At 43.5% G+C, this 22188-nt stretch overlaps 1 protein-coding gene across 1 annotated transcript; it reads right to left on the reverse strand.

Annotated features, from left to right (window-relative positions):
• Positions 1-3895: 3895 nt before the first annotated feature.
• KCNJ5 (potassium inwardly rectifying channel subfamily J member 5) lies at positions 3896-22114 on the reverse strand. Its single transcript, XM_071768856.1, has 4 exons — positions 21940-22114; positions 21675-21849; positions 13043-13992; positions 3896-4720 (listed from the first exon to the last, which is right to left on the reverse strand). The coding sequence occupies exons 3-4, from the start codon at positions 13983-13985 to the stop codon at positions 4362-4364; spliced, it is 1302 nt and encodes a 433-aa protein (XP_071624957.1). The 5' UTR covers positions 13986-13992; positions 21675-21849; positions 21940-22114; the 3' UTR covers positions 3896-4361.
• Between the last annotated feature and the right edge of the window lie 74 nt (positions 22115-22188).

Below are 22188 nucleotides of genomic sequence, written 5' to 3' on the forward strand. Positions count from 1 at the left end.
GCTGGATTCCCTGCTGCTCACACCCACAGAATGACCAGGCAGCCCTGGAAAGCAAATGTGACCCCTGTCAGTCAAGGCAACAGAATCAGGGTTTCACTAGTTTTGAAATGGAAATGCTGCCACTTTTATGCATGGACTGAAAGCTTGCCCAGTTTCCCTGTAACTTAATTCAGTATCCTCTCCATCATCCACCAAACTGCTGCTTAACACTTGCTGGCAACATGCCTCTCACACCAGGGCTGGCAGGGCAGGGAGCTTATCACGGGGTATTAATTACTTGAGCATAAATAACATTCCCTCTTATCTCAGCTTCATTTCTGATAGAAATATATTCATAATAACAAGTGGGAGGAAACAACAAGAGGGTAAATCCAAACTTTAAAAATGACTGACAGATCTTGAAAAGTTAAAGCCAGGCAAATTAAAATGAAAACTAAAGGTACATTTCTAAAAGCCACGTTAATTAACCTCTGGAACCAAATGCCAACGGAAAAGCTGGATTTTCCACCTCCAGGTACCTTCAGATCTGTCTAAAAAACATCCTTACGTCCAAATGAACCATCCTAATAAACATAAGCATGGAAACCCATACAGAGAATAAGGCTACAAGGCATGTGGGTCAGCTTGGCCATCCATGAGCCTGAATGACACTGCACAAACCCAGAACTGCTAAAAACCCAGATGCAAAGGAATGACTTGATTTGCAGGGCTGCCTCCCACTCCAATCATCAAACCCTCAAACAAAATCAGGCAGAATGACAAAGCCTTTACTGTAAGCAATTCTCCTTTCCCACCTCCACTCACAGCTCATTAACTCTCCTGGACTGGAAAGGATTTTCCCAACTATCCGGCCACAAGGAGGAAAATAAAGATGGAGAAACACAGCTTTTGTTTGCTCAGAAACTCTCCTTAATGGTTGCAGGAGAGAAACAAACACCTGGAATTAAATCACTTGCATGAGTCTGCAGCACTGAGAGTTACATGAGGTGTTTGTGTTGTGCAGTGTGAGCTCTGGGGTGTTGGGAAATCACCTGAACAGGGAGGTTTGTCTGCCAGAAAGACAACCTGGACGTGCGTGTGGCTGTCCGGGCTCTGAGCAGTCATCCAGAACTCAGGGGAGTTTACAAGCAGGGTTCAGGTATCCAGGTCTGGGGGGTGCTTGTGAACACACACACACCTGAGTTTACTGGAGGTAGTTTCTGAGAAGAAGAATTAGGTATTATTCAGGTAATTGAGCTATTATTTCTCCTTCTAATATCTAAAGGAGAATCAGTATTTTATGGACATGTACACAAGTGAACAATTCTAGGGATGGATACTGGTGTGAATTTGCCTTATGGGTGAGCCTAAGACAGCTGTAACTATTCAGTGTTTTGAATATGTATTTTTAGCTTGTTTACTGGATCCTTTATACAAACATGAATAGTTATTTGTGCATGAATAGTGTGTTTACAGGTTACAAATGTTTCTTGTGGAGTATTAGTTAATATTTTTGAAAGTACAGAGGCTGATGAGTGTATTGTGTATGTTGGATATTTATGTGGGTGGACATTTCTATGTGAGCTATTTCAGCACAAATAAGAGATGTAGACTGGTATTTAAATGTTCATTACTGCAAAGAGTGGGTCTACTATGCTTTTATTTCCAGGCTTTATTGTCCTGCACACACTTGCAGAGCAGGGAAATAGATATAATTAAAAAAAAAAAACAAACTCAGGAAGATATTCTCTCCCTTATTCCAGAAAAGTTCAATACTCTCACTAAATTACATCACTTCTGGGGATACCTTTCAGCAAAAGGAGAACACAGGACAGTCCTGGGGCCTGCCTGGAATACTTTGCTTGATGGCACTCCCCAAACCCCCCTAATTGCCCTGCTACACAGCTTGGAAATGTGATCCCCCAACTGTACAAATCAGATGCAAGGTACAATCAGCTCTGAAGGACAGATGCCCTCCTCCAGACCTGCTCAGCTGACTGAAAAACACAGGAGTATCTTTCTCTTATTCCACAGAAGTCGGGGAAGTTCTTTTGCAACTGCTCACACTGGCACCCTTTGAAGCATCAGTTCACCAAGACACTTGGGCATATTTGCAAATTTCAAACACAGAAATAGTCCAGGAAGCCAAAGAAAGCAAACAGCTGCTTCAGGGTTTTGCTCAAGAGGGGAGAAATCCCCTTTTTGCCTTGCCTCCCATGCACTATAGGAACCAGCACCCCACCCCAGCAGTGTCCAGCAATCACTCCTCTGGCAACGTGCAGCAGCAGCAAAGTCCCTGCCATGCAGGGTTTGTCATTTCTCACACCTGACAGAATGAGGAAAGAGCAGTTCTGTGTGATGAAATCTCACAGGCAAGGAACAGAGGAAATAAGGTTCTGAGCATTTGAAAGCTAGCTTCTCTCTGGAGAGTAACAAGCATAGAGGAGAAGGAAGGTGCAGAGGCAATCTAGTGCCATTTGCCAAGCTCTCTACCTCCAGCATCACCTGAGGGACCCAGCAAGCCCCTCAGGTGTTGAGAGGAGCTGGACAAGGCAGCTTACTGGGTAGAGCTTGTCTAACACCTCTCTGAGGGGCTGAAATTGCCCCTGCTTTGCACAGAGCAGTTACAGTTTTCCTTCCTGTTACTATTCCCTACATGAGGAGTTCACTGCAGCTACAGAAGAAGAAAAATTCTGAGAAACAATTTTGACATGTAATTATTTTGCAGAGACAGGGTGTGAAGTGAAGGTCTCAGAAGAAGAACAAATCCTTTTAAGAAACCTCTCTTTTTTTTCTCCATTTTCCTCCTTCTGTTCCTCTGAGGCTCAGTATGGAAAAAGAGGAAGCTGAGTAGAAAACAAAAATGAGATCTTTTTGAAAAATACCAGTCTCTCCAAGTCTGCAAGATGCTTTCTAGAACTGACGAGCATTTCAAATGAAGTTACTTCACTTGGAAACCTACTGTAGAACATAATGGTAATTCCTATATCCTGGAGGCCAAGCTGACAGCTGGCTCTTTACATGGTATTAAGTACAACAGAACCAAGTCATGTTCATTTTTCCACTCCTCTCAGAAAGAAATACCAATTCCTGTTTTATCCACATTATAACATTAGGTCTCTAATTAAATACTACTTCTGATCTCTCTATATTTTTCTCTTTGTTTATATGTCACTAAAAGCACTGCTTTGTATTTCTAGTTTATCTTGCCTTTGTGTTACTACCAAGAGGAAAACCCATATTTTAGATCCCTCGTGCAGCTCAGTCCATCACTACTACAGTGTACAATTATTTCACAGATGAACATGCAGACTTTTCTATATGGAAAATAACACTTGCATACTAAATAATTTTCATTCCATTTAGATAATAAAGTATTCTGCAGATATTTTTTTTTTCCACCAAATTTGGAGGGGGGGAGGAAAGAGATTTCCCCCCACTAAGCTAGCTACATGAACATCAGCATCTAAATCTTTAAGTAAATACATGACAGAATAGCAGAAAATGCTGCAAACTGTTTACTTACCCAGTCCACTGACTCCAGGGACCCTCTCTGAAATCCCAGAACATTTCAAACTCCTAAGTGGCAACTTACCTTGTTTTAAATCATTGTTTGGTACTGAAAATGGGGCACCAGGCCAGAAAAAACCCAACAAAAACCCAACAACACTTCTCTGGGGCAAAATCTAAACTTTCTCTGATCAAGGACAGCCTATGAAATGTTTCAGAAACTCCATGAAAAGAGTATACAAAGACAGCACTGCAGATGGAGATGACAGTCAAAAACATAGGATAAACATGCAAAAGGTTTGCAGGGAAAGTTGTCCTACTAACTTCAGCTGTTTTGTGGGAAATAAACTGTGATCCTAGAAAAAAACATGAAAATCTCTTTGTAATAACCATGAAGGCAAAACACTTTACTACATACCAGAGAGGGTTATTTTAATCTTTTAATTTAGCAGTAACAATGTCTACAATACATTGACTCACAAGTTAAGTGAAGGTATGAAACCACATTCTTCATACTGAGATGGGACATTCTAGACTTTTTTAACACCCTCTTAAAGGGGAAGAGTTCTGAGCATTCAATGAACATATTTTGAAACAACCAGTGGTGGGAATTTCAGTTTTAACAGTGACCTTATTTAGTGAGCCTTGGGAGACCAAAATACTTTGCACAGGGGTGCAAAGTGCAGAACCTCACTGTACAGATGAAAGGGAAGGAAAACTGAGGCACAGTGCTGTGCAGTGACTCGCCAGAATCATGCAGCAGAGACCTGGAGGCAACCCTCAGCTCTCTGACTCCAAGCCAGTTCCTGCCTTGCCATGCCACAGTCTCCCAGGAGGGGTATGTGGGTAGCTACTGTCCAGCAGTTCATGTGTTATACTGGCAGATCTTCCTTCCCCTCTCCTGCTGTCCCGTTGGCTCCATTCAGCCCTGCTGGCTCACTGCCTCCTTTCTCTTCCTCTTCCTCTTCTTCTTCTTCCCCTTTTGGTGTCTCTGCTTCTCTGCCTCCACTCAGGAGGGTGGCACTGGAGAGGTGGCTGAGGAGCTGGCCCTCCCGGCGAGACTCAGCCAGCTCTTTGGCACAGCACACAGGAGTGTTGGTTTCATAAGTGCTATGGAAGCTGTTATAGTCAACTTCATAAAAATCCTTCTCCAGGGTGAGCACAGGAGTGAAGCGATGTCCCCACAGCACCTCGGTGTCCATGTAGGAGCTGCGAGCCTGGCAAGTCATCCCTGGGTAAAAACAGAGGGATGTTAAATGCAAAGCTTCCTTACGTGCTCACCCAACCACTTCTTTCGTTTAAAAGCACTTTCATGTTATCTCCATACCTGATTGCTCTGGGACACAGTAAAGGTCTTCTCTTAATAATCCTCACAAAAGCCTCAATCATGCACAAGCTGAGCACCCAAAGGATTCAGCGCCGAATCTTCTGACTGCTTCCTCAACCTCCTGCTTAAGGCTTTCAAGTCTGGGCCCACTAAGCAGCTCCTCTCTGTCCTCACATTGCTCTGCTGAGGTGCTGCTTGTGTGGCTGACACTAACAGCACTTGTGGTGAAAGGTGCCAGAACAACATCCAGCCCTGGCCCTGCACCTCAGATCCTGATGCTCACAGCCCTGTGCCCCTTCCCTCTTCTGCAGCAGAACCAGCAGCTCCCTCCTGCACTGAGCCTGGCACCAAGACTCACAGTCTGAAAGATGCAGGAATCAGGAATTTCTATGGCAAGCTGGCTCTTAAATTCCTCTGGGGGAGTTCAATCCAACTGTATTGGGTTGGCAGAACAAAAACCTACAACATCACAGAGCTGAGCTCACAAGCATGCTAAATTCCATGTATTAATAGACTGGGGACTGAATCAAGAGTGAGCAATATGAAACTGGTATTTGTTAGGCTGCTTCTCAGCCCCCAGGATCAAAGGGTTTTTAACTTTGAAAAAAGTTTAAAGAGAAGCTTTACAAAGCAGGGGTAAACGTTCAGTATTGGCATAATTGCTAACTAATTCTCTTGGCATCACCTGCCATTGTTAAGGTGTATTACTCTTCCAAATATTTGTCTTCTGTTTATCCTAATTATCTTCTGATTTTTGAATTAATTCTGATGAAATTTGGAAAACCTGACTTCCCAATATCCTCCCACTGTTCTCTTTGGCAGGGTGAGAGACAGGCCTGACTGGTCCTTGAAAGGGAAAAAAAAGAGGGACAGTGACACATGGAACACTTTGAGATATTTCCAGTTCTCTTTCAGAGACTGAAAAGCCAATTTTTCCCCTCATTAAGATCTGCAGGAGTATTTGCTTCTGGGCAGGAACAAACACAGTGTTAGTCACAGTGCTCAAGCATTCCTGCTTCCTGGACCAGAAGGACCCTGGAACTGCAGAGGCTGCGAGGAAAATTACCCCGAGTGGTTTTGCCTTGCAGAGGGGCTCTGTTGAGGTACAGTGTATTTTCAGGGAACCATCAGCTTCTGCTTGACAAGTAAAAAACAGCGTGGTGACCACTCCTGACTGGAGCCTTCGGGTGACACTACCAACTACAGCATCACCCACCCTGCTCTCCTCAGTCATGGGGGCCAAGTGCTGCATCAAGGTACCACAAAGGTGTCCCCAGGGCCAAGTAGGGGGGGTCCTTGATAAATATGAGGGCTTGAGGTATCCTAAAGCAACTCTGCCTTGTAATAAGGGCCTGAAATAGCTCCTTCCCTGGGGGAGTACCTGACAGTGAACCTGAGCTCCAGAGACACAGTCATAGTTATCTCCTGCTGTAAGTATTCAATTAAGGAAGGAACAATAGAAAGCTTTCAGCAACCAAATACTGCACGCTGCCAGCTTCCTGCAGTAGCTGCTTTATGTAACCCCAGGGGTACACAGAGCCAGCACAATAAGACAACTTGTAATTGCTCCATAATCCCATTCACATATTCCTTTTTAGCACATGTGCAGTGGTGCTTTAATTGCGTGGGGACATACTGCCTGGCAACTCCTACATCACCCAGTAAACAGCAGCATTGTCTCTGCTTCAAATTCCATAAAGTGCCTGCTTTGCAAGCTGCCCTGTGCTCTCCAGCCTGGTTAATTAATGCATCCGTAATGTCCCCAGCTAATTATTGCCTCTGTAACTGCAAAACGATGACAGAAGAGGTGTGGAAACAATAAACCTTTGGTTTTATTAAGAGCACACGGATGCAGCCGCTTTCCACTTGCACAGAACATGCACTGTGGTGCCCTCTGTGCTGTGCAGTTACAGAGAAGTGGGATGTGGGGACTTGGGGATTTCATTTAAATAAGCTTCATGCCCAAAATGGATCTTGATTTCCCCTATGTCAGTCTAAGTAGATGTGGTTCAAAACTTGCTTTCAAATAAAGTCATTGAGATTTTTATTTTTTCAAGTGTATTGTCATTTCTGGATAATAAGGCCATTACAAATTTAATTTTCTCCTAAACATTCTGTTTTAAAAACAAAAAAGTATGTTTACTATAAATTTGTACAATCTGTCAATTGTGAAAAATATGAAATATGTGAAATCCTTGGCTCTCAAGGGCTAGTTACAGCCTTTTGTCTCTTAATTCAGCAGCTTAAGTTTTCAGTTGCAAACAAAACTCAATTTTAATTGAAACCAGAAAAAAGGTTGGTACAAAGTTATGAGCAGATGCACCAAATTTGCAATAAAACTGGAGCCAGTTCCAGTCTTTTTAGAAAGCTGGAGACCAGAAGACTGTCTCCTGGTTTCAAGTTCTGCAATAAACATTTCACAGAGTTTTAATGATAATTTCATTATAGCAGAATCCTAAGAAGTAGATTGTTGTCTGCTGGCTGGAGTCCCTACATCACAGGATCAATAACAGAGTTTGTGTATGTTCCTGTTTAAGGCAGCCAGGGATGCCTTCCTGAACAGCTTGCTTCTGGTTTCCAGCAGATGAAAAGATGCAAAATATATTGCTCTGTGCATTAAGTCAGGTGTTTCATTACATTTGAGAACAGAGAGAGTCACCGAGGAAAGGCTGGTGTGTAAAATAACTGTCAGGAAACTCTACCAATGAGGCACTTTTCTGTCATCACAATCGACTGGGATCAAGCAGCTTGCATTTTATCAAAGACAAAGGAATGGCAATAGGTGCTGACAAAAAGCAGTTCTTTGAAGGCTTGCTCAGAAGGAGCCTGGCTTCTCTGCAGTGCACTCAATGGGAGCTGCAGAGCTCAGAAGGGCTCAGTGCTGGCAGTGCCACTCATTATGCAACTGGAGCAGCCCCTCCTGGCTCTGCCACACTGCCAGGAGCCCTGGTGACTGCTCCTCATCTCCAGCTCTCCTCTACCCTTAGGTTACCAGTTACAATCAAACTTCATTATCACAGCCCAAACCTCACTGCTTTTGCAGCTCTTTGGTCAGCCAGAGATGAACCAGCCACCTCTCTCCAGCAGGAGGATGTTTCTCACCAAGCACAGAGTCACAGCCAGCCCTGTACCAGGAGGTTTAGAGGAGAGGGCAGGGGTATGAGGAGCACAGAGCATGATCCTCTAACCCCAGAAATTGCCACGGGCTTCACAGCACATCACCACCACGGTCCAATCTTTCAGTACTGCTGCATGGCCTGGACTTTCTCAGTGGGCAGAGATATCCCAACCCCTGGGGCTGTCAAGAAAACATTTTTCATCAGCCTAAAATTAACTCTCCTCATTTAAATGCCACAGAGCTCAGTGATTATCTGCTGGCAAAATGTCATGTGGATGCTGACTCTGTGTTAGCCATATTTGCTAGGCTCTTGCTGCAGTTCAGACACAGCTATTGCTGGAAGTGATTTCATTCCTCTGCCCTTGTTTTCATGCACTGGTGTACGCAGGGTGACTTTTCCCCTTGGACTGGATGCACATAAAACTGCATCACACACACTCTGCTCCTTCAGCTGCCCCCCACTTAGGCTACTGGAGAAAGAGCCAGGGGACTCAGAGGTTTAGTGACACTGATGGAAGTTAGGAAGGTAAGGAGGAGTTATGAAAATTTTACCCTCTCTCACTCTAATTAAGCAATACATGTCTTTAGATTGGCAGCAGCATTTGGAGAGTTCCAAGATTTATTAGTCCCTTTGCGTTAATTAGAGCAAAGAACACTGTAACCTCGAAAAAGTCAATATTGTTCCAACTTGAAAAGGAACATTAGAAAGTAGGAGCATGGTCCTCCAATTATTTGTGCTTGTCTCCTTTAGAGAACAACATGTCTGGGCTTGATTCACTTTGATTTTTGTGCTAGAGGAGAGTAATAGGATTTTAATTTATCTGAATGCTCTCCTGGCATTCAAAAGCTCGCAGGCACTGGAGACGGGGGGAAAAAACCCAAGAAAAAATGAAACAAAACCTTATGAAGTAGATATTTGGGATTCAAGTGTCATGTCTCTACCGGGCAGGACCTGAGCACCAAGTTCATGCCATGTAACTTTAGGCCCCTCACAGAGGGATTTATAGTGACTGCAGAGGCACCTAAGCTGAGGAGCTTGCCAACCTCCACCTCTGGAGGGCAATTCAGCTCCTGAAAGGAATGACTTGAGACGGCTCCCTCTTCCCTCTAATTATATAAGCAGTTTCTGTAACAGTTCTGCAAGGGCCTTCTTGCAGAAAACTTATTTATATGCAAAATGCAAAACAAACAAGACAACCCAAACCAGACAATGAACGCATGAAAACTCCAGTTAGTAATTTCACCCTTCCTTTGTTCTCCCACGAAAATCATTCTTAACTTCTATTTTATCCTATATTTACAGCCTGGAAATTGTACTATGTCCTCTGTAATGGTGGCTCAATTATCTTTTCTGTTCCAGCAGCCTTGCTTTATACCCTCTGTTAAGTTCAGAATCAGGAAGGTAAGGCTAAGAGGTTTGGCCAACAACAGCCCAGACCTCTTCTGTCAACAGCTCTGATTTTTTTGGTGCCATGGTAGGAAAGGCAGTGAAAGGGAATATATATTCACTTTGCAAAAAGGTTTTCCACCTTCACTTTCTTCCCTTTTAATGCAAGTCAAATGTGGCCTGCTGATCTTGACAAGTGTCCCTTCCAGATAAGGCAAAAGAGAATTAATTCCCTAAAGTAATCTGTGAGAGCCATGCATTAAGGCAGCCCTGGGAGTGATGCTGCTGCACGGAAGTCAGAACACTTGTCATCTATATTGATTTTGTCTTTAAAGTGATCATTTCACTCACATCACAACAGATCTGCCTGGAAACTTAAGACTCCCTTTGGTGTTTATCAACCTCTCCTGCAGCCACATCCTAAGACACTGCTTGGGAAGCTCCGTGTGGGGGGCTGCAGGGTGAGGACCACTGGGGGCCTGAGAGCTCTCACTGGAGTCATGGAATTGGTGGTTTGTGGGGTTTTCCCAGCAAAAGAAACCCATTGCATTTCAGGCTAGCTAGTAAACTTCTTGTGTGTTGCTGTCCCTGTATCTTGTTATTTATCCTTTCTAAAAGCAAGTCAACTTGAAAACAAAAACATGGTTTTAAACCACAACGTTTCACTTTGTAAAACAAACAACTTGAAGTGTTTAGGAAATTCAATTCAGCTAGAAAGCAAAAACATTGTTTTCAACCACAGCATTTCCTTTTGCAAAAACAATCCAGTGTTTCAGCTCTTCTGAATTTATTCTACACTTTTCATTTGTAACTATTTACCATCTTTGCTTTCCACCAGATCAGGATTAAACTTAAATGTCAGTAAGAAGAGTCACTTGTTTGAGAGAAGACAAGATATTACATCTGTACTGTCTGTGTAGCTGGTTAAAGCTACCAGAAATACAGAATTGCTGTCCCCAATCCTTCAGTGAAAACCACACCTAGGCAAGGCTCTTAACTTTCTTTAGTCATTTGTACTCTGACAATGGCCATTTTGACCTGCTTTCAAAATACCTTACAGAAAAATACAGCTGTCTGTTCCCTGCCACACAGGATGCATGCATGGTCTGTAAAGACGGAATAATTTTCCATCCATTTTTTCTCCTTCCAACAAACACAGAGCTGCAGCACCTCTGAGGCAGCAGGCAGGACGTGCTGGCCTCTTGTGCACCCTGAGCAGAGCTCTGGACTCTGACCAGATCTCCCTCTCATGCTGTGGTGGTTGTTCCAAATTTTTCATAGGGGTTACTAAGGGAACAAATGGTCTGCTACATTTTTATCCTGCCCTGAACCTAACCAGGTTGAAGCGGTGTCATGATTTAATAGAAGTCAGACTGGAAATAAATTGCACCATTCCCAAAAGCAGATGGGGCTGGAACAATATGTTAGGAAGGAAAGAACATAAAGAATTTGCTTGGAGCAAATTTTAAGATATGGAGGTAGGGATTAACTTCCCCCAAACTGTTTTATCAATATTAGAAAGTGTGAGGACAAAGCAGAAAGCACAGACACCGTGCTCCTCCAAGGCACTCACTGTGGCAAAATACCACCCTGCCAGATACCATATGTCACTCAGAAAAGCATCTCACAGCATCATCTGAGCTCCACTCTGTTCTAAGTTCAATGCAAACTGGCTCTTCTAGCTTCAGTTTTGGAATCTGACAACCTGTTTTCCAAGACCAGGATAATTCATTTCCACAGATGTATGATCCTTAATGTCATTACACACTGGTCTGTGCAATCCCTCAGGGAAAGGAGCCCATTTGTAAAGCAATATTATTCCTATGCTTTTAATTTTGGGGTTGGTATTGGTAATGATTTCCTTTCATACACCTAGCAGGGGCTGAGCCTTGTAAGAGGAAGGCAGTGCAGTGGGTGTTCAAACAGAACATGGCAGTATCACTGTGTGATGAGAAAACAGGCTTTGGACAACCAAGGGACTGCTTTTCATGCTCAGATGAGGAGGTTCTAGTATCTAGTAAATGTTTAGGCTACAAAATAAGCTGCCATCCATTACAAATCATTGCCTTCGATAGCCTTTTTCACCCACTCCTTCCTTTTGCCACAGCTCTGTGATTGCTGAGAAAGAGTATTTGCCAAATGAATTCCAATGCAGGTAGGGTGCAGGCTGACATAACCTCCCAGCAGCTCTGTTTGGAAAAATCAGCTATTGCTGACTGGTGACTAACGGGAGGTGTTGGAAAACTGAATTACCTCTCTGAAGAGTGGTCTTAAGAGCAAAGGTCTGGGATGCAGGAATTTCAGAGACTCATTCCCCTTCCATGTGGATGTTGGCAGACTAACAAGGGCAGATGTCAAGAAGAGGAGAATATTAATAGTAGGCAAGGGCCAGAATCTGTGAGAGAGTGCTGATACCACTGAGTAGTCACCACGCCAAAAACCCTCACTGGTGTTGCAGAGAGAACCTGCACCTCATCAAGATGGGAAAAAACCCCAGACACCACCAGAAGAAAAAAACCTTGAGTTTTTACAGAGATGTCTCATAACTAAAATCCTTAAAGAAAAAAGGGCAAAACTACTTATAAAAGCCTTTCTGTATCTCTCATCTCTAGATAACAATTCTCTCCACAGTGCTGCCTGTAACCCTGTTCCCTGTAAAGGCCCTGACTTGACCAAGGCATGCTGCCAACTCCAGATTCCAACAGCCTGCCTGAAGGAAGCATCAGCATCTCAGGGTGCTTAAGCACACTTGCTGTGCTCAAAGCACAGCAGACAGAGCCTGCCAGCTCCTCCTTCAAAGCCTAAAAGAAACGAATTAGTTGCATGTGGTGAAATGACTCTGTGGTACCATGTCTTTTTGGGGAGATTCTAGCGTAAAAGCCTCCTCCTCACAGCATCCCACCTCTGGGAAGGAGCCTGGAGGTCTCTGTGGCAAACCATCCTCCCATTTGGAGAGGCACACTGCCAGCTCCCTTTGCTACACCTTGGAAAGCTGAGGCACGCAACTTTTCCAGATTTGTTACATATGGAATAGGCTTCTTTCATGGCCTGGCTCAAATACACCAATAGGAGGAAGCTGGGAATCAGCTGAGTAGATCTCCTACTCTACTCATTACACAGAATTGGTTCACACTGTTTAACAGCTGCTGGCTTCCAAGAGTCACAAATCCAGCTTCTGTATTTTTCCTCTTTGAGCTCCTTTTGAAAATCCATGTCCTGCATCATGTGCAAGTCATTCAGTTCCAGCACGTGCTGGTTTATGGGATGTAGTTATACTTGGGCACTTCATAGCATCCATTAAAAAGCAGCACTATAGCAATACCTCAATCAGCACAGTTACAGCCAATTTTTAATACAGAGGAGAAATGGAAAAAGATTTGCATCATCAATTTTGATCACAGAGGAGAGATTTCATTAATTCTTTGAGCCCATCCTTTTTTCCCATGGATCAATTCTGTGGACTATGGATAGCTTCTCGTCTAGCCCCTTTGGTTGTGCAACCCTCCAACACGAGCCAAACAACCCAGCTTTTAGTTGCTGCCTATCTCAAACCACAACACATCACCTGAATCAGACACAAGAGAAGGACAAATCCCACCATTTTCTCAGTCCAGGTGACACTGACATCAAAACCCTGCCAAACAGTAAAATCGATGCCAAAGTGCCCTCCATTTTTCCCCTTCCCCCCTCAAAATTGTGCAGCTTTTTGCTAAGTCCTTACCTGTTGCTTCCACCATTCCTTCCAGGATGACCACAATTTCAAACTCCTCCTTCTCCAGCTGGGTGCGGGACATCTCCCAGAAGGGGCTTTTCTCATTGATTTCATGCGAGATGATAAGAGGTGACACCAGGAACAATCTGTCATCTCCAGTGTCAAATCCTACGTTGATGTCTGTTTGGTTCAAAGGGATAAACTCTCCTTCTTTGGTCTGTTTGGACTTAATCAGTTTGGCTCTAATGGAAGCCTCGACAATGTGGGAATTGCGGAGGTCTCCCACACGGAACATGAGACAGAGCTTCTCATCCCTCATGGAAATCACTGCGTTGTTAGAAAACATGAGGGTTTCAGCCCTCTTCTTTGGTTGGCTGATCTTGACAAACATGCATCCCACCATGAAGGCATTCACAATGGAGCCCAGGATAGCCTGGATCAGGAGCAGGATGATGCCTTCCGGGCACTTCTCCGTGATGACCCTGTAGCCATACCCGATCGTTGTCTCAGTCTCGATAGAAAACAGAAATGCAGAAACAAATCCACTGAGATTTTCAACACAGGGGATCCAGTTCTCGTCTTCAAGGTGGTCCAGGTCTCCCCGGATATAGGCAATGAGCCACCATATGAACCCAAAAAACAACCAAGTGATGGTATAGACCATAGTGAAGACAAGAAGATTAAAACGCCACTTGAGGTCCACCAGAGTGGTGAAGAGGTCACTGAGGTACCTGTAGGTCTCCTGGACGTTGCCGTGGTGCACGTTGCACTTGCCACTTTTCTCCATGTACCTCTGGCGTGGCTTCTTGCCCCCTTCTGCTGAGATGAGGCGGGTCCTGTCAGTGGCAATGGGGACATCATCCCGAGCCTGCTTGGGAATCTTCTTAGGCTCTCGGGAGGTAACTCCGATGTCCATGTCCTGGTTCATGAAGATCCGAGAATCTCCGGCCATGGCTGGGCTGTGGGAGGACAAGGAAATAAAGCTTGAGACAGGAGGAAAAAAAATGCTGAGGCAGAAGCCATTTCACTTTATTTTATGAACCATTTTGACAGAGCAGAACACAAACACTGACAAACCTTGCCCCATGCTGGTACAGGGCCAGATGCAGGCTGATTCTACATCAGGAAAGCTTTTTGCTAGGACCATGCCTTTCCTCCAGGCATTGTTTTGGGAAATGCTTTGAAAGGCTTCAGTGCTTCTCTCACAAAAGCCACTTGCTAAATATAATGTTGCATTGAACTGGATGTTAAATCCTGATTCATAAGATACAGTCTCTTCAAGCATGAACCAGCTGCCAGTGACTTTGCTTAATGCACTGCTGGAACCTTAGAAAACACAGTGATGAACACAGTTGGGGAATCATGAGATAAGGAAGCCTTGTTATGGTTTTTTGGTTTTGTTGATTTTTTTTGGTCCTCAGATTTTTCTATATCTAAAGTTTGCTTGAGCTCACAACTAGAAATAAAATACATCAACATAGAGGGAGTGGAAGTTTTTGGTGCCTCAGGGTTTGGGTGCATACCAAGAGAAACCTTAGAAATTAACAGAAAACACTGAGCACTGCTGGGTACCTAAATCTCTCAGAAGTCTAAATAATGCATGAAGGTTTCCCTTACGTTCAGCAGAGAAAGCACCACCAGGGATAATTCAGATTCCAAGTGTGCTGAATCACCTTCTGGATGCACTCACCACCTCCAGAAATTTTTCTGGGAACCTGGGCTCCAAATATGAAATAGACTTTTAATTTAACACCTTGAATTCTGTGTCTGAAGGTGTGATGAATCCAGGCCTACTGTTCATCAGGAATTGGAACCCACCCCTCTACTTCATCTGACATTAGACAAAACCACCAGAGACAGTTGGAAAGGTAACAGCTATTGAAAAGCCCACTGTTGACATGCAAAACTATGCTTAACAAGACACAAATAAACAACACAAAATGATGGCTGCAATGATTTTTTCAGGTTATAATGAAACATCCTGTTTACCCAGATGATTACATACTCCTTTAAAAAAAAACAGCAAGTGCTCTTTTGAAAAATGAGACTCTGAATGCAGGGCACAGACAAAACCTCTGTGAAAAACTACCTAAGAAGCCTTAGGGATATCAAAGATAGAGTAACAATATTCTCTATGGCGTTCGTTCTCTGCATTGTCCTCTGCAAATCCTATTAAAACCTAACTAAATCTATTACTGCTCCCTCTATCTTTAATCTTCTTATGCGTCTGTGAACGAGAAAAGGTGTAGAGATACAATTAAGAGTATCTTGGGAAAGACAATTTTAAGATTGAGCAAAGTAGCTTCATCTTTTCGGTATTAAAAAGCAGAAAGGGTGGGTGGAAAGGAAGCAGAGGCAGGATGAATAAATGAAGCAACAAATTTCCACTTCCATTTTGCTGTAGCCAAGTCTGGTTAACAGCAAAAAATTACTCTTAGCCCTTGTACAAGTCACCATAAATCATTACTCCAGCAAAGCAGCCAGAGCCTGTTGCTGGAACCATACCCGCTGGCTCTGTTCACCAGGGAGCCCGGCCATCTGTCCACAGCACTGGGCTGGCAAATTTGCCTGATTTGAAGGTTTTGGCCAAGGGCTGAGCCAGTGCAGCCCCAGGAATGGGTAAATAACAGGAATTCATGGTGCTGGGATGTTTAGCCCCAGTGCAGATGATCCTGGGCATGGGACAAATAACCCCAGCACTGTGCTGTTCCCTTCCTCAAGCAGCAACATCAAAGGTTTGGGCAGAATATGAATCAGCACCTCTAATTCTTTCAGTTCTAACTGCAGGACTCCTGAGACCTGGCCCATGGCATATTTAGATTTATGTTCAGTCATTTTTACACTTCTAGTTGCAAATTCAAATCTCCTGGACCATTGGTCTGGCTCTCTGCTGCCTTATGGTCCATGTCTATTCTCATGGGGGCAGGGCCTGCAAGATGCTGTCAAACTGTAAGGGTACATTTTGACTCTCACTTGGCAAGGTGAGAAATAACATGGGCAGTGCAAGTCAGAATTATCACACTTTTTTCCCCTCTCTTTAATAGGGAAAGAAGACTTCCATCCACTGACTTAAAGAGAATTAGATAGGGAGAAGAACCTCTATACCTTCCTATTGAATTACTTTTGATCTTTGCTTGCATTGTTTTGTTGGTCTAAAATTACACCATTTGAACTAAAAAGGTTTTGAACAATCTTAATGTAGAAATGTAAAACCAGGCAACTGCTACATGTTTGCAACTTAAAAAGAATTATTTTAAAAGATAATTTTGTTACAAAAGTTACATTGGAAGCTGTTTCACTTATACTGTCACTATGTAAAAGAGAACAATCAATTTCTAGACATTTATCTATTTTAGATTCATACCAAAGAGACCACAAGGATCTTGAAACATATTAAAAAGAGCAGAATAGAATAAAAACAATCAAAAAGCCTAAATCCCTGGAAATATCACTCTGGTAGAGCAGGCTAAAGGGACTGCCCATTAATGAAAGTATAGGGAAACCTGCTTTAACTTAAACACTCCAGGGACTGGCAACATCACTTTCCTAATGCTACTGATCTTTAACAATAGGTCAAGAGAAATATTTCTGGAAACCTTCAGAACACCTTACAAGTGGTCCAGTAAAGCAGAGAAATTCCTGCTGTATATGAACTTTACTGAGAGCCTCAATGGCATTAAAATTTCTGTGAATATTTAATCTTAAATTTGCCCACTGTAGTATAAACGTAACCTCAGTTCGTGGTTATTGAAAACACTTAAGCAGATGAATCTTGCCCTTGAAGGCTCTTGAAAAGGAATAATTTTGGTAGCAGCTGCAGCACAGGTTTGGATGTCTGAAGATTAGTCAGTTTTCTTTTCAAAATAATTTCAGTATTTTTTCCTCTAAATCTGAGCAAATCACTGCTTTCCCTCTGCCTTAATTGCCTGGCTGTAAAATCTGTGAAATGGATATGAACAGTCTGTGAGATCCTAGACACAAGAACCTTACAGGAAACCTGCTATAATTCCCTTATTATTTTAAGTGTTCTGGGAAACTTTAGCATAATTGACAAGATACTAGAAAAGGAGCAATGTGCCATGTAAGGGTTTGGTTAACTCCTTCAGCACATGAGACACTGGCACTGCAAGCAGGCAGCCACAGCTTTTCCACATAACAGTGACTACGTGCAAGGATCTCACAGAGATTCAGACTTCAGTTCATAAATCACTGCTCCCTCCAGCAGAGAGATGGGTGAGATGAAATTGCCTCACATGCACCATCCTGTTTCATTGGCATTTACCATCTTTGGTTAAACAAGGCCAGGATAATAAAAATGTCACTTTTGTACAAAGCTACTTTCCTTTTGGACATACTACTGCAAAGGGAGCTGTGAGTCAATGTATTATCAACCTTGTGAAGAGGCTTTTTATCAGAGGCTGCTCAGCTTTTGCCCAGATGACAGACTCAGAGCAGGTGGCAATATTTAGGGCTCTCAGATTTGCTGAGGAAGAGTCAAGCTGGGGTTAGCAAGGTGGCTTCAGGAGGCATTGTTTTGCAGGGCTATCTACAAGCCCTGTCTGACACAGCTGATGTACGTCCTGATAGCTCCAAGACTTCAAGATAAAAATTTGCTGAAGACATCACAGAAGGTAAGGAAAGAAAACTCTGCAGAAAACTTTTTTCCCCTGCTGACTGTGGTTACTTTTTCTATTTAAATAATCGCTGACCTTGCTTAAGTAAATGCAAGTTTCAGCAGGGATAGGATTTGCTTCTGGAGAGGTCTAAACTAGCAGGCAGGAAGAGTCTGAAGACATGAATTTGTCATCAAGTTTGCATAAATAAAAAAACATTTTTTGTTGTTTAAACCTGATGTCCATATCTTATTGCATTTTGAGAATAAATGAGTAACTGTTCTCTAGTAAACCTTCCCAAATCAGGATTTTACTTAATTCTGTCTCCTCTTTTCCCAACCAGAGTCTGACACTACTTATCAAGTGATCAATACATCAGTAAATACTGAACAGATCATTACTGAAAAACTTCACCTGGTTCCTTTGCTGCCTGTTGACCCACACCCCATAAAACAGAGCCTAGGTTACTGTGCAGATTCCTCAGGGGGAACATATTTTCCCTTGAGTTACACTACTGCAAGAGAATGAAATTCTTGATTACCAGACACCAGCACCATGGGAAAGTTGGTAGAGCAAATTAAAGCAGTAGCACCCAAAGAGAAGAAAAGCATTGATCTCTGCACCCTGAGAGCTAATGGAAAGCTGAAGAAGAAATATTAGGAGAAGATGGCCTTTGAAAATCTGAAGATAAATGGCTATTAGATAGGTGCTGACTGACAGGTGGGGCCTTAATTTTCCTGAGAAAGGAACCTTTCCTTCTATCCTTTTATTTATTGCCTGTGTGGGACTGAGACTCAACAGTCAACAAGAGATTACCTTTTGAGGCACACATCTGCATGCAAGACAAAGAAAGGCAGGAAGATTTTGAGCAAATCATGCCATCTTTCAGGTTTCTGACTTATTAGCAGAGATGGTAGTGGCTGCCTCTTTAAAAAATGCATGGAGGGAATGATGCAGAAGAACTGATGCAAAAGAGTTAAGCTATTCAAAAACAAGGCAAAACATTTAAGGAAACTGCACAAGAAGGGAGACCTGTGGCACACTTCACTAAGAAAGGTGGTTTAGAAGCTCCTTCCATCCAAATAATTGCTTCTCAAAGTGTAACCTTACTCAGCACTGAAGTAAGAAGATGCCTCTCATTTCCTCTTTGAGCTCTCATTAAGCTGCTGCTTTTTTAACATGCTGACAGGCAGGATTTCACAAGGGAGCTCCTCTGGGGCTGGAGGAGAAACCCACCCACCTATACACAAACCTGGGTGACTGCTGCTTCACTGGGAAGCTACTGAAGCAGCAGGGTGACTTTGTGCTTGCTGGATGGCTGCCTGTCTGTTCAGAGTTTAATGAACTCAGAAATGGCAAAACAGGGGGTGTTCAGTCCCTCAAAAGAAAATACCTTGTAAGAAAATGTCCCTGGGTAGGAAGCTAATATGACAAAAAGAAAAAACAGCTTATAGACATCTGCACTTTGCTCTTATCTGCTAATTACCTCCCAATCTACACTCTTCCTAGCAATGTTGGATAACCACAGTTCTGATTTCCCTGAGCCCTTTCACTGCCAGTTGTGAGGAAGCAGTGTGCCCCCCCATTCCCAGAGTATCCAAATGTTTCACAGTGTTCAACTCAGGCATCCTCTAAAATTTCATATAATCATTTGTCAACATCTGTGGAACTAGCAAGTGCTCTGTGTCCCATTTCAAGACAGAGAAGTGAAGTCACAAAGACAATTGCTTCCTCCACACCCTCGCTGGGAGTCTGTGGCAGGGCAAGCAGCTAAACCCAATTTCCAAGAGCCTAAATGAGTGCCTGTAATCCCTGCACTCTGCTTCTTCCCTTCCACCAATCCAGCAGTAGCTAACACAGGTTGCCTCAGGTGTGTCTAAAGATTACTCTGAAAACCCTAAAAAACCCAATTCATCAGCACGAATAACCCAGCAAGATGATTTCTAATGCCAAGTACTTGTGTTTCTGTTCTATCAAGTAGCTACAGGCTTCAAGGAGATTTTTTCCCCCCTAACTATGGATTAAAACATAAAAAATCCCACATGTAACACAAGTTTGCAGCTGAATTAAATATACTGACTTCAGACCAATGCAGGAAAGAGTGGAGAAGCTAAATTGCAATGAGACCAGAGACTGGGGTTATGCTTGTTTTTTTTCTCCAGAAAAGGCTGAAAACTAGAAAATGCCTTATGAGCCATCATACCAACCCCAGTGCACAGGCTGTAACAATTTATTATAGAACAAGGGATGGGGAACATGGAGTTCCACAAGATAAGGGGTATCTCTACCTGATAAATCAGAGTTCAAATGCACGGGGTGGATTGGAGAATAATCCATGGAGCTTTCAGTCCATCACCTTCCAGTTCATTGAATTAAAGAAGATGAGCATAAAAAGCCTCTGTGCAAAGGCTGCAATCACAATATTATGCTCTTCAGTGTTTTTATTACTTTTGAATGGTTACATGATATTTTCTTTACCAACCAGAAAAGTCTGAAAAGAAACCAATCTGATCCTTCCCACCTCCAAGGAAGTGACTCTGCCCGAGGCACTCTGCAGCCTCTCTGTCCTTTTGCCCCAGACTATTTTTAGGGGGACCTTCTGGTGTCATTGAAAATTTGACCATCATCTTTCAACCAACACAACTGAACAAATTAAAAAAAACACTTTTGTCCTAGCAAGACTCCTGTTTCTCCTGTTACTGTGTCTCCACTGAGTAGTGGGGAAAGCAGAACCCCAATTCTAAGAGAAAATCCTGCCCAGGAGCACTGATGTTCCTGTTCTCCAGTGTTGAGCTATTTTACCACTATGAAGCACTATGTAACCCACAGCTGGCTCAAAAAAAAAATTAAAATAAAAACTGAAGTATGTTGATACCACTTTGTGTTTCTCCTGTAACTTGCATCCAAACAGACCAAAGGCAAACAGACCAAAAGCAAGCTTTCTGCCCCAAAACATTCAACAGTGCTATTGAACTCACTGGACAGACAAGAGAAGATGTGTCACAGGGAGACAAACTGAACCATCTAATACCAAGTTACTGGTTATGTGCCAATGCTCACCCCAAATGCTCAAATGACCCCCCTGACCTCATGATGAATAGAAAGTGGGTGACTCTCATATATGGAGTCTGGAGATTTGTCTCAGAACATGACTCAAAACTCTGTTTGCCTTTTTCAGTCCGTAAATAACTGAGCTGGAACCTTCCAGAGATGGAGAACTTTCTCTCATGGGAATCAGAAATCATCCTGGTCCTTTATCTCCAACTGAGTAGGAACACTGGGGGAAAGAATCAAACCCTAGAAGTGAAATAACTCTCCCAACAGAACCTCCCACATACAACAGGAGTTGCTTGAACTGATTAGAAAACTATTCAGAGATGCCACTTTTGTTTCTCTCTGAGCTACTCCAAGTCCAAGGCAGTTGTCTACTTAAAAGGGTGCAGGAAGAAGGACCTGCTTGCTTACAGAAGCCTCTCAAGTCAGACAGTAAGCTCTCTGGGACAGGAACAGTTTCTGCCAGTTCTCTAATCTGAAACTCTCAGGTCAAAACCAAATGAGAGTTATGCTGTATGAAGTTAGCAAGGGCTCTTCAAACCATAAGCTGACTCATAAATATCCTAATGGTGAAAGAATTCCATATTATGGAGTCACTCCACACATTTTAGGGCTGCTTCCTGATCAGTCTACCCCTGCCCATTTTATTCCAGTGATCTCCACTAACTTAGTACAGGAGCAGTTCATAATTTTTAAATGTCTTTTACTCACAACATCTTTACAAGGTCTGACAGTGCTTTTGCCCAAGATCAGCACCTAATAATCCCTGGCTTCCCAAGGAGTTCCCTAGAGCTGGTGAGCTGGCCAACAGCAGATCTGTAGCTTGCAACCTGGCAGGTTTGGCCATAGAAACCTGGTGTTTAGCTGACCAAGAGGTTCAGCTGCTCGTCCTCCTGCATTCCAGGCTCCTGATCCTTTGCAACCAGAGAAGAAAATGAGTGAACTGGAAAAACAAACAAAATTAGGCAACTTACTTGCTAAGAGCAGTTGAGCATCAATGCTGTGCCTTGGCACTTCGGGGGCACCGGAGGGTGACAGGACTCGGAGGTGGGCAGAAGAGCTGCTGGAGAAGTGTGAGATCCATGCCATCACCAGAGAGCTGGGGTCGTCTTCTGATCCCTGGGCTGTCTCTTCCCCTCTTCCCTCTGCCTGTTGGTAGCAAACATTTACGTGGTGCTGAAGCTGTCCCTGCCCACGCCCCCGGGTCCCCCTGATCTCCTCGGGTGCCCAAACCCTCACCCTCCACCGCCGCAGGGCTACTGGTGCCTGCCAGACGCTTGCCTAGCTCTGCTCCTGCTCTCTCCCAGTCAGAGGAATTCTTGGCGGTAGAAAGCTTTTTAAAGGGCTGGGGCAGAGGGGAGGGAGAGGACCGCATGTGATAGGGAGCATTATCTGTTCTGAATGAGCAGCAAAGGGAAGGGTGGCGGGATGAAAGCGAAGAGGGGAGGGGTTTCAGGCGCTGCTTTGCACAGCCAGGGCTGGCTGGGA

Source organism: Heliangelus exortis, chromosome 26, assembly GCF_036169615.1.
Source record: "Heliangelus exortis chromosome 26, bHelExo1.hap1, whole genome shotgun sequence".
Lineage (NCBI taxonomy): Eukaryota > Metazoa > Chordata > Aves > Apodiformes > Trochilidae > Heliangelus > Heliangelus exortis.